The sequence below is a fragment of the Chrysemys picta genome, chromosome 1, assembly GCF_011386835.1.
Source record: "Chrysemys picta bellii isolate R12L10 chromosome 1, ASM1138683v2, whole genome shotgun sequence".
Lineage (NCBI taxonomy): Eukaryota > Metazoa > Chordata > Testudines > Emydidae > Chrysemys > Chrysemys picta.
Genome location: NC_088791.1, coordinates 178,830,693 through 178,843,972, shown reverse-complemented (window position 1 = coordinate 178,843,972; position 13,280 = coordinate 178,830,693). Strand labels below are relative to the sequence as shown.

Below are 13,280 nucleotides of genomic sequence, written 5' to 3'. Positions count from 1 at the left end.
AGTGGGCGGAAAGTCAAGATCTGTCAGAGCAGGTTGTTGTGGAATTTCATTAAGGGCATTATTATTCATGGTTGAGAAGGTTGCTAAAGTGTTCTCGCCATCTTTCGTTGATGCCGTCTTTATCTTTAATCAGCGTTGTGTTGTCTAATGAGAGCAATGGGGTGGTCCTTGGTTTAAAGGGTCCATAGACAGCCTTAATAGCACTGAAGAACATCTTTAAGTTGTGGGTCTCAGCAAAGTGCTCAATTTCTTTGGTTTTGCTCTCCCACCAGTTGTCTTGTATCTGACGGAGGTCTTTCTCTGTTTTTCTTTTAAGGTACTTGAAATGGTCCCGTTTAGAGACTGAGGAGGGGTCATTCTGCCATTCGATAAAGGCTTTTCTCTTTACTTCCAGTGCTGAGCATATTTCTTCTTGGTTCTCATCAAACCAATCCTGAAGTGTTCTTTTCTTTGGTCCAAGAGATGTTATTGCTGTGTCAGTCACTATCTGCTTGAACTGATCCCACTTTTCGGTTACAGTACCGATCAGTTGTCCGTGGGATGTCAATTTGTCATCAAGACTCTTCTGGAATTTGTTGAAACATTGAGCATCCTTCAGTTTGGCTATATTGAAAGCAGGTTGCACATGCTTAGGGCGTTTGTGCCGAGAAGGAACGATGTAGAGTTGAAGAGACGTCCTGACTAATCTGTGATCTGTCCAGCACTCTGCGCCTCGCAATACTCTGGTAATCAGTACGTCTCGGATGTCTCGCCTTCTAACAATGGCATAATCTATCAGATGCCACTGTTTGGACCTAGGGTGCATCCACATTGTTTTGTATTTATCCGCTTGTCGGAACAGAGTGTTGGTAATGGTCAGGTCATTTTCAGAACAAAGACTCAAAAGAAGTAATCCATTACTGTTCATTTTGCCTACACCATGTGGCCCGATTACTCCTTTCCAGTTCTCGCTGTCAGCCCCGACTCAGGCATTGAAATCTCCAAGTAGGAGTAGTTTATCTGTTACAGGTGTGGCCTTGATCAGTCTGTTGAGATCTTCATAGAATTGTTCCTTTGAGTTGTCAGAGCATGTTAAAGTGGGTGCATATGCACTGATGATAGTGACATGATGTTTGGCATTGAGTGGGAAGCGTAGCTTCAGCAATCTTTCATTGATACCCACTGGAAGATCTGGGAGTTGATGCATCAATAAGGTTTTTATTGCCAGACCAACTCCGTGTATTCTGTCCTCTGTCTCAGTCTTATCCTTCCAGAAGAAGGTGTAACCACCTCCTGGTTCACTCAAGAAACCTTCCCCAGGCAATCTTGTTTCACGTAATGCCGCTATATCGATGTTGTAGCGGACTAGTTCTTGAGCAATGAGAGCGGTCCTTCTCTCAGGTCTTGCAACAGCTTCTCGAGCCATGAGGGTACGAACATTCCATTCACTAATGGTAAGTTTTCTCAAATTTTTCATTTGTTTTCAGCCGCAGATTGGGTTAAACTGCCAGCTGCGGCTTGCTGGCCAGTTGTTGTAAGGCAGGCAATTTTTAGGCCACCTTTTCTAGGCCCCTCCCTTACTAGGGTGAGCAGTGCTGTCCTGAAGAGGACTGTACATATACAGTAATAAGCAAAACACATGTAGCGGAATAAGAAGCCCTGACACAACTGGGCACAGTAAAGTATTAATAAGCAAGAACCAACAGAGAAATTAGACCAATAAATGAGTCAGGAGAGCAGGGTAATTACTGAGTGAAGCCTATGGTAATCCCTAGGAATTTGAAAAGGAAAAAGGCTACTGAGGAAACAAATAAATAAAAGAGACTACAAAATAAACAAAAGAGATAAATCAAACTAAAAACCCAAGACACACTTAGGGAAAACAAACTTAAAACATTTATATAAAGTGTTTTTTGAGCAAATAATATTAAAAAACAAAATATACAAAACAGTTTTAATTGAATTTAGTGCTCAAAAATATATATAACAACCCCCAAATAGTTTCTTTTCCTCTGATTATTCACACAATAGGTACTGTATTGGTAGCAATAATGCAATCCAATTTCCTCCAACATTCTGGCAATATACCTCAACTATTTTCTGAAAGTGTTACTTCCAGAGGTGACATGGTTGCTTTTACAACATTCTCATTCACTGTCTCTGGAGGCTGCCATCAAAGATGGCAGTTAGAGCCTGAGCCCTCATTCCTTTGTCAGGCAGAGCTCCCACTGAAGTGAATAGAGGTTTTGGCTGAGCAATGGAATATAGGATCAAACTTTTAACACTAATAGTGCTGGTTGTTTTGTGATGTGGATCTGTAATGGGGTATCCTGGCCCTTTAGGCCTAGAGGAGGCCAGAAAACCCTGTTTCAGGGACAGTGGAACTAGAAAAGGAGCAGGTAGTGGTCAAAGCCAGAAGAGAGAGGAAGGATTCCCAGGGAGTTAGTAGTTGGATGGGCAAAACCCAGGACACTAAGGGTCTGGAATCAGGAGCCCTGTGGTAGAGGGTGGGGCAGGGCGCCCCTGTCTCCCCACAGATCCAGAGGAGCTCTCAGTAGGACAGCAGTATATATGCTGTTTGCTGCCATCTCCCTCAGACGCTTGCAGGAGAGACGCTGGCTGGAGAAGGAAGTCAAAGCTAGAAGGCTGAGCTCCTAGTAGGAAAGGCTGCGAGTGGCAGACTGATGAGGTAACAGACTGAGACAGAGGAAGAGCTCCAAGCATGATAGAAAAGCTGGAGCAGAGTATGAACTTTTGGGTAGTGGTGAAGGGTATTATTTTGGGGGTTTTGAAGGCTGTTGTTGGACTGTTTTTGTTAGTGAACAGGCCCCAAAGGGAGAGTGGGATTAGCCACAGAAAAGACTGGGTAAAGTTCATAAGAGGTTCAGAAGAGGGGAAAGAGAAACAGAGATGGAAAACCACTTCTGTGCATGAGGAGATGCTCAGGAGGTGACCAGCCCAGTGACAGGACCCTTTCCTTCTAAGAACTGGGGGAAGCCACCAGCTCTATTCACATAACTCCAAATAGCCATCATATGGAAACTACTTTAATTAATAGCCTCTTACCTCTGATTTGAACCAGTAACCTAGAGAGAGAGATAATGAGTCATCATCCCCATCCAATGAGTATTTTTAATAGGGAGAGAACAGGAATTATATTTATGATGTTGAATTCAATCTTTGAATCTTATTATTTTCTGTTTCTATTTTGCAGTGTATTACTACTTTGTGGATTTTATTACTTGGAGCAAAAGCATTAGGAGAGGTTTCATCAGAATTAAAATAACAGACAATGCTGGAAACACAATAGAATCAAAAATAAATAGGTAAGTCATGTTTTACTCAACAGGTTTTGTATCTTTTATTTATCTAAAGTTACCTTACAGAAGAATCTATTGGGATAGATTTTTTTTAAAAGAAGGAAATCATTAAAAGTTCTGTTAATGTAAGTGCTGAGTTGGGTAAATATAGGACAATCTTACATAGTAGAGGATCAGTTGAGGTTTTTCTGCTTTCAGGTAAAAATGAAAAGCCATACTATGTCTAGAAACTTATCATGGTCCCTTTCACTGACAGATCTAAAATAAAAATGGATGCCACTATCATATAGAGTCAAAGTAGTCCCAGAATGGTGAATTAACACACTGAGGCAGTGACTGCTTACCAATTATGTTAAAAAGTTACTGAGCAGACTGTTTATAGCAGTCAGTTCAATAGCAAGCTGTTTATTATTGAAAGTAAAAAATGTTCTTAAAGAGTATTTACCATTTTACATGCAACAACAGTGCTGAATTAAGGCATCAGCAACTCAGATTTGTCTTGACTTTCAAAGATTTGTTAGAACCTAAAGACATTTTAATGTAATATGTGTATATAGGCTTTCTTCTCCTGCTACCTACATAGGTGTAAATTGGGAGTAACTTTGTTGAAGTCAGTGGAGTGACACTCATAAAACTAGTGTGAGCTTGGAATTATGTCCTATATAAGTGACTTATATTTATATTTCTTATGCCTGACACTTATATAGTGTTTCTCATCCAAAACTTGCAATGAACTTTATAAACATCAATTACTTTAATCTCTCAAGGTAGGTAAATAATACTTATTTTCACCATTTTGAGGGGGGAGGAAACAGAAGCACAGAAATTATGATCCTGCTGTTGAGAATCACAGAGCATACACAAAAATGTGCATATTAATATGTACCTAATTTGTGTGCACAGTTACCATGATAACATACATAAATTGGGTAATTGTATACCTAATGGCCAGTGAAACATGTAATTAATCATTTTGTGTATGTAATTTTACAGTTTGTATGCACAGCTGTAGAAGTTGTCTATACAAAGTAGGTACACCGTGGGGTATGTTTTATTGCAAGTGTAATTGCACATACCTGGTTTTGAAATTTAGGCCCTAAAAGAGTTGCCAAAGGTCTCGCAGAAGTCTTTAGCAGAGGCAGAGGCAGAATAAAATCTAGGGGCCAGATTCTGGTTCTGGCTGTTCTGCACAGTGCATAGAGTATTAAGGGTGCGTGCAAGATCACCTTTGAATTGCCCAGATCCTATTGCACCTCTGTGCAGGACTGATGCCCATGGGCTAGGTTAAAGCAGCCTAAGGGATGCTCTAATGTACAACAAATGAAAACTGTCTCACTGAGTTGATAACTCAGCCAGGGATCATCATGGGACAGTAGCATCCTGGCCACACCTCTTTTTCTGGTCCCTATGCTAGCTCTGTCCTACAGGAGGATCCTCCTTACACTGGGGCGGTGGTCCCTGGTCAGTAACAGCAGAGTAAGGGCCAGTTTACACATGTAATGTGGTGTAAAGTGGATACATAGAATATGAGGGTTGGAAGGGACCTCAGGAGATCATCTAGCCCAACCCCCTGCTCAAAGCAGGACCAATCCCCAGACAGATTTTTGACCCAGATCCCTAAATGGCCCCCTCAAGGATTGAACTCACAACCCTGGGTTTAGCAGGCCAATGCTCAAACGACTGAGCTATCCCTCCCCCTCGCATGTACCTGGGAATCTGGATCCAGATCTCCAGACTCCCAGTTCTGAACTTAACCACAAGTCAAGACATCTTACCAAGAGTAATTTTTTAATAACAGTGGATCTGACTTACATAACAAAGTATTATACTTTCTCTTTAGTGAAGCTGCTACATTTCAGCAGTATAGACAAGCCAGTATCTTTGTTGGATTTTATGAGGATTTTGACAAAATATCAAGAATTTCCTTGACTTTTTCTACAAGAACTCTAATAGGCCCAAAATATAAGCTCAGGATTCTCCGAATGAGGCTAAGATCTACTACAGATCCAGGAAGGTAAGTGGACAGTTGGTAAAAAGGATACTTGAAGATTAGATTGTTTGAGGTGTTTCTGGAAAATTATTTATTGGGCTGCTTGTGGAAATTTGTGTATAATGCATAGTCCTAAATACAAGCATATTGTTGTCACAACAAATTATATCCTTGTCTAAGACATAATTCATCCTATGAAAAAGTTGATTTGTGCATAAATATTAAGTACACACTCCATGTGTTGAGCATACATCCATTGTATATGCAAGTTCTGTGTATATGCATCTCTAAAGTTTGAAAGATTCAACCCTTTCCTGTAACAGAAATTTTAAAACATTATTTCAGCATTTTTCTGTCCTCAGCAGTGTGTCTGTATATAGATTTTCTCACACGCACATACAGAACAAACCTGTTGACTTCAGTGTAGCTCCATGTGTGAGTAAGCAAATAGGGTTTGCCCCTGTTTGGATTCTACAGTACAAGAGCAAAACATGTATGCTGTGCTTACTGACACTGAAAAGTATGTATGATTTCAGTTTTAATGCTTAAATGTCATTTCCTAAACTCCTTTAACTATTAATGTATTAATCAGTTCATAAAGCTGACAATACCCCAGTAGCCATTCTTAAAATCTCCACAGATAACTATACAGACACCATAACATTTAAACTTTGCCTTTCTGTCTTGTGAGAACAAACCATTCACTAGAATGTTGCTAGGAGGATTTTACTTCACAATTTATCCTGCATTTAATGTAGCAACATTTTTGCATTTTAATGTATTCTGCACACAAATGCCAAGTGCAGCAAAGGCCGAATTTCAAACAAAATCTAATATGAGTTACCACTCTAAGAGTACTGAATGGAAAATATATACCACTGGAATTATGAGTCACTGACAAAAGTAGACTATTATGAATTAATAACAGTCCTAAATAACATACAGCTAAGAAGTCAGAATCTTGCTAATTTACTTGAAAAAAGAAGAACAGGAGTACTTGTGGCACCTTAGAGACTAACAAATTTATTAGAGCATAAGCTAATAAATAATAAATTTAATAAATTTGTTAGTCTCTAAGGTGCCACAAGTACTCCTGTTCTTCTTTTTACGGATACAGACTAACACGGCTGCTACTCTGAAACCTAATTTACTTGGAATCCCATGGCAAATTACTCGGTGCTGTTTTTGTTCTGTGCCTCGTAGGATATGTCTACACTGCAATTAGACACCTGTTGCTGGCCTGTGCCAGCTGATTCAGGCTCGTGGAGCTCAGACTAAGGGACTGTTTAATTGTGGTGTGCCCAAGCTCTAGGACCCTGCGAGGTGGGAGGATTCCAAAGCTCGGGCTGCAGCCCAAGCCTATACATCTACACCGCAATTAAACAACACCTTGGCTTGAGCCCTATGAGCCCTAGTCAGCTGGCCTGGGCCAGCCATGGTTGTCTAATTGCAGCATAGACATACCCTTAGAGGCACAAAATAAACCTTGCAGCCCAGGGAAAGTAGGGGCAAAGGTTGCTTTAAGCCCCCTTTGTACCCTCCCAATTCTGTGTTGCTCTGAGGGCTGAACCCTGGGTATAACAGCATACCTATATTGCCTGTGGGTGGTGCTGCTGTCCTGAACCACTCTAGGACATAGCACTATGGCCCTTCTCCGGCCCCTAGCATGCCCACAGAGTGGATCTTGGGGGGCAGTCTTTGGCAGCCTAACCCAATTCCTGTGCTGGAGGAATTCTCTCATGGCTGGCTCTGTGGCTTTTAGAGCCTGGTCAAACTCAGACATCTCAATGGGACCAAACTGGGGGACCCAGATAATTTCCATCCTAGAATATTAAAGCAACTGGCACATGATATTGCAAAGCCAACTGCAAAGATTTTTAATGAATCCATAAACTTGGGGGCCATACCTATGATTGGAGAATTGCTAATATACTACCTATTTTTAAGAAAGGGGGAAAAAACTGATCCAGGGAACTATAGGCTAGTTAGTTTGACCTCAATTGTATGCAAGGTCTTGGAAATTTTTTTGAAAGCAAGACTAGTTAAGGACGTAGAGGTAATTGAGATAAAATACAACATGGTTTTACAGAAGGTACATCATGCCAGGCCAACCTGAGTTCTTTCTTTGAGAAGACAACTGATTTTTTTTAAGACAAAGGAAATGCAGTAGATCTTATCTACTTGGATTTCAATACATTCCACACTGGGGAAATTATTAGTTAAATTGGAGAAGATGGGGATTAATATGAGAATTGTAAGGTGGATAAGGAACTGGGTAAAGGGGAGACTACACTGGGTCGTATTGAAAGGTGAACTGTCAGGCAGGAAGAAGGTTACTAGTGGCGTTCCTTAGGGATTGATCTAGGAATCAATCTTATTATTCGTTCATGACCTTGGCACAAAAATTGGGAGTGTGCTAATAAAATTTGCAGATAGCACAAAGTTGGAGGTATTGCCAATACAGAGGAAGACTGGAATATCACAGAAGATCTGAATGATATTGAAAACTGGAATAATAGAAATGGGATGAAATTTAATAGTGCAAAGTGTAAGATCATGCACTTGGGAACTAACAACAAGAATTTTTGCTATAAGTTGGAGTGTATCAGTTGGAAGCCACAGATGAGGAGAAAGACCTGGGTGTTTTGGTCAATCACAGGATGACTATGAGCTGCCAGTGCAATGTGGCCATGAAAAAAAGCCAATTCAATTGTAGGCTGCATCAGGTGAAGTATTTCCAGTAGAGGTAAGGAAGTTACCATTATACAAGGAACCGGTGAGACCTCATCTGGAATACTGTGTGCAGTTCTGGTCTCCCATGTTTAAGAAATATTAATTCACACTGGAACAGGTGCAGAGAAGGGCTACGAGGATGATCAGAGGAATGGAAAACCTACTTTATGGGAGGAGACTCAAGGAGCTTTGCTTGTTTAGCCTAACCAAACGAAGACTGAGAGGAGATATGATTGCTCTCTATAAATATATCAGATGGATAAATAGCAGGGAGGGAGAGGAGTTATTTAAGCTATGCACCAATGTGAACAGAAGAAAACAAATGGATATAAACTGGCCATCAACAAGTTTAGGCTTGAAATTGGATGAAGGTTTTTAACCATCAGAGCAGTAAAGTTCTGGAACAGCCTTCCAAGGGGAGCAGTGGGAGCAAAAATCTAACTGGTGTCAATACTGAGTTTTATACATTTATGGAGGGGATGGTATGACAAGACTACCTACACTGGCATGTTGCCCATCTGCAACTGCTTGTAGCAAATATGTCCAGTGGCCAGAGATGGGACACTAGATGAGGTGGGCTCTGAGTTACTGCAGTGACTTCTTTCCTAGGTGTCTGGCTGGTGGGTCTTGCTGACATGCTCAGGGTCTAACTGATTGTCCTATTTGGACTTGGGAAGGAATTTTCCCCTGGGTCAGATTGGCAGAAGCCCTGTTTTTTTTTTTTTTTTTTTGCCTTCCACTGCAGGATGGGGCAAGGTTCACTTGCAGGATTAAACCAAAGTAAATGGTGGATTCTCTGTAACTTGAAGTCTTTAAATCATGTTTTGAGGATTTCAGTAATTCAGCCAGAGTTTATGAGTCTATTACAGGAGTGGGTGGGTGAGGTTCTGTGGCCTGCAATGTGCAGGTCAGACTAGATGATCACGACGGTCCCTTCTGGCCTTAAAGTCCAAGTCTGAAATTTCAAAATAATTTTAATACAGATTTTATGATGCTTTTATATGCTGTAATTACATAATTGCTCATGGTAATTCCATAAATACCTCGAATTAGAGTGACTACACATATTCACTTCATGTAGTTAGACATAATTACAATAATTACATAAATACACCATAATCAGAAAGGCCTGAAATATTCATACAGCAAAAGATTAGATGAAGAAAAGGGCACAGGTGCAGGGGGGAGAGACCCATGGCGCTATGCTAATAGGGGACAGTTGTAGTCCAGGGTATATCATAGATGGGACAGTTCTCACCTGGACTGCCACATGATCAACTCAGATGGTGTATGGACCCAGGTGTCCCCTGGGGCCACACCCAATTTTCAGAACTCTTCACCTGATCTCTCTGGTGAAGAGATCAAACTCCAATATGAAGTTTGCAGAGTAGTCTGTGTACTGTTTTCTCTCCCATGGATAAGAAATGTATCTTTACCAGGTAAAAATTCCATTGATGGAATGGCAGGTCATATTGGAAGAAATGCCTATATTCACACATTTCTCTCTCTTAATCCAGCATTTGTTCCAGTATTGTACTACTGTGTACTGGTACCTACTGTCTTCAGGTACATTAAAATTACACCACTATATAATTACAAGGTATATACAAAGTATATACATAATGATCTGTTGTTGCAGCTTGGCCTGGAAGCTGTTCCATGAGTTCTTTGAAGCTCTCTTGTGAGGAGCTCTAGATGAATAAATGCTCAAGGCTCCAGCAGTAATTATGCAGGAATTGCTTCTCTCCTGTTCCACAGAAATTTAAAGCATTATTAAAAATATATGCTTTAGCTCAACTAGAAGTTATAGCTTTGATGCAGAAACTACTGGGTGAAATTCTGCAGAACACAGCTCATAGGAGGTTAGACTCATTAATAAACATCAGAGGGAACCACTATATCTATACAATCTATTAATTTGTCTTCCCTAGGGATTAGTGAGTGGGGCCCAAGCTTGCTGTTCTGTACAACATATGGTAAATCACTGTTCCTTTACTCACAGATGGGTGGAGCTATAGCTGATTTGGAAACCCCACTGATAAATAACGAAATAACCAAAGAGGCCGTACATCTTTTCCCAATTTTTTTCTCTTGTCCATGTCATCCGCTAAAACCCATCCTACTATGGGACTGGATCGATTATGCCATTTAGACACAGCTGTAAATTGGAGGGCAGTGCATAGCCACACTGCCCCAAAGGGAGCACCAGTATATAGAGGCTGCTGTAATTCTCCTTTGTGGGATAGTTTCTTACCCCCACACCCATCTAGCCCCTTCTATCCAGCTCTGCTTACTCATGCGTGAGGGGCAGGGTCATGGCCTCTCCCTGCCTCTGTGGGGCACTGTGAGGCACTCCTGCATGGCGCTTATGTGGGTCTCACAAAGAGAGAGGGTTCTTTATGCCCTCCTTACCCTAGTGCGCACCCATGCTAGGGCGAGGCAGAATCTGGTACTACAGTATTGTGAGAATTTTGACTTTTCTTAATGTTGACATGCCGAATTGACCCTCCGCCATCTACATAAAACCTTCTCCTATAGGCAGCCATTGCATCAAGAAAAAGGAGGTAATGGGATGACTTGGTTTTGCATTGCTCCATTCACTTACAACAGCCACATCCCTTCCTTAGGAGAATGGTAAGGAAGGATTACATCACACATGTCTGCTAACCAGCCCCAGCTAGAAAGAGATCTTTGTACCTCAGTGGGCAGGGGATCAACAAAATAGTCAACCCTAATGGTTTCCTAGGAATTGGCTATTCTGTGCCAGAGCCAGTCAGTCTAAGAGGACAGTTTGAATGAAGACTAAATCGACCCCAGACTGAATGACAACACCTATCTTTATTGGTCATCCTGGCAGGCCATTCTTACTCCTTCCCCACAGCACCACCCAGCTTATTACCCAAGGAACAAGGAGTAAACTGAGACAAAAAGACTTATCCCCTTGTCCTGAGCATATTTTCTTAAAGGTGGTAAATGCCACCAATTTAAGCATTCTTATACTATAGTATTTTGAACGTGAATTAAAAATAGAAAATTCTTTTATACTGAGAGTGTGTTCTCTCCCCTTGTCTATTTATGCAGGCTGCAGATGTGCAGATATGATTTTGTACTTCTGGAAAACATCGAAACAACCTTCAAGCCTATTCCATGCCAAGAGAGGGACAAGTAAAGAGAGAGTCTCCGCTAACTTGCTTTCTTTTGTAGAAAATATCACTTTTAATTCTTTCTCGGGACTAAGGCCTGTTCTGAGGAGGGAAATGAGACAAAACAAGCTCAATTTCTGAAGTTGGAACGATAAACTTCATTGCTTTCTGTGGGTATCGTAGAGTGAAATTCAACAACCAGTTCAGTCAAATTTTTAAAACAAATGTATGATGGCAGAACACGTACAATGATCTATTAGCCATTGTTTGTAAGTAGCAAGAATATTCCAGGAGTCTTCTGAATTAAATGTAACTATTTGCGCTGATCATGGCAAATTAGACGTCATGTAATATAAATGTAATTATTTTTTAAGCTATTTTTCATATCAAGACATTATCTCTCTGTGAATTTAATATGCCATACAGATGATATACAGACTAAAGATACAGCAATTTTGGAGTATAATATTCACTGAATAAATCATTTGAATTTCTTTCATTATCTGATGCTTCTGGTTTTGGAAACCAGAAAAATAGTTGATATTTGTGCAAATATATGTAAATTTGCTGTTTAAAGCAATTCTGTCTGATCTCCATTGTCTTCTGTAGATGAATATTATTACAAACCTTTAAGTGTTTGTCTATTAATGAGAATGGACAAGAGATTGGCATGCAGGTATGAAGAAATTGGAATGTCTGCTTATGGCCTGTGTTATACAGAAAATCAGACTGGATGATCACACAGTCTTAGAATCTATGAAGCTTTGAATATACTTACAGAGAAATTGTGTGGCATTCGGAATGGTGTCTACAATGACCAGATTTTACTGCTAGGTGGTATGAAATAGGTATAGAACTCTGGACATACAAAGATATCTGCCTACAAGTCTGTTGTACCCATCCCAGGAATGCTCACTGAATGCCTTTGTGTATCTGCTGCCTTTTCTATTATTATTTGTGTAGCTCCAGTTTTGCAGAGTGCTTGAAAGACATTAGATTAAATTTAGAAATATTGTAATGAAATATAATGTAATGAAAAATAAAACATAACTTCTATTAGTTTGCTTATAGTTGTGTTTTAACAGTAATGGAAGAGTCTCTAACCATCAGAAAACAGATATGTCCCAAGAGTAAACTTAGAATTTGTAATTAGCCAATATATTGCAGTAATGCCAAAGGGACCTAATTAGCACTTACTTGTAGTAATGCACTTAACATTGTGTTTTAGCCATACGCTAAGTGGTTTGGGAGGTTTAATGCAGTGTTTATGTTTAGCACTTACTAATTCACAGGAGGAGAAAATTGATAAATATGACAGTTTATTGCAACTCAATTTCTGATGTCAGTTAATTTCAATGAAATTAATTGAAATATAATCTGATTTTGCTGAATCCATGTTTTCTCCTAACTATAACATTTCAAAAAAATATCATGATGACAATATAGGGAGAAACTCATACAAAATTGACTAGGGAATGGAGTCAGTAATCAATTTGCAGTAAAGTAAAGATTAAATATACTGAAGATATTATAATAGTTATATCACTATTATTTAAGAGTGTCTTGAAGTGTGCTAGGTTAAGAACAATTTACACACAGACATGTGAGTAACTTTGCACACATGAACTATCTCACTCATTGTCAGGGGATGTGGTGAAGGCCAAAATTATAACGGAGTTAAAAAAAGAATTAGATAATTAGATTAGATTAGATTGGAGGACAGGTCCATCAATGGCTAGTAGCCCAGATGGTCAGGGGTGCAACCCCATGCTCTGGGTGTCCCTAGCCTCTGACTGACAGAATCTGGGAGTGGATGACAGGGGATGGATTACTTGAGAATTGTCTGTTCTGTTCATTCCCTCTGAAGCAGCTGACATTGGCCACTGTTGGAAGACAGGATACTGGGCTGGATGGACCATTGGTCTGACCCAGTATGGCCATTCTTATGTTCTTACCAATGGAACTACTCACCTGAGTAAAATTTAAGCATATGTGCAAATGTTTGTAGGATTGGGCCTAAATTCAGATGCAATTAGGTGGGTAAAAAAGGGCTGAAAGGGATTTGATTTTCAAGGAAAAGTAAGCCCATTTAGAAACATCTCTTCTCTTCCAGCC

General features: G+C 40.1%; 1 protein-coding gene across 4 annotated transcripts in view; it reads left to right on the top strand.

Moving 5' to 3' along the window:
• LIPI (lipase I) overlaps positions 1-12,224 on the top strand; it is a 36,687-nt gene extending 24,463 nt beyond the window's left edge. For 2 of the 4 annotated variants that reach the window (XM_065575820.1, XM_005294630.5), the window contains exons 8-10: positions 3,194-3,305; positions 5,140-5,313; positions 11,104-12,224. In XM_065575820.1, the coding sequence (XP_065431892.1) occupies positions 3,194-3,305; positions 5,140-5,313; positions 11,104-11,191 (374 nt within the window). In that variant the 3' untranslated portion in view covers positions 11,192-12,224. The remainder of the gene's footprint in view (positions 1-3,193; positions 3,306-5,139; positions 5,314-11,103) is intronic. The other 2 variants (XM_065575827.1, XM_065575832.1) reach the window with 1 other exon arrangement.
• The last annotated feature ends 1,056 nt before the right edge of the window (positions 12,225-13,280 follow it).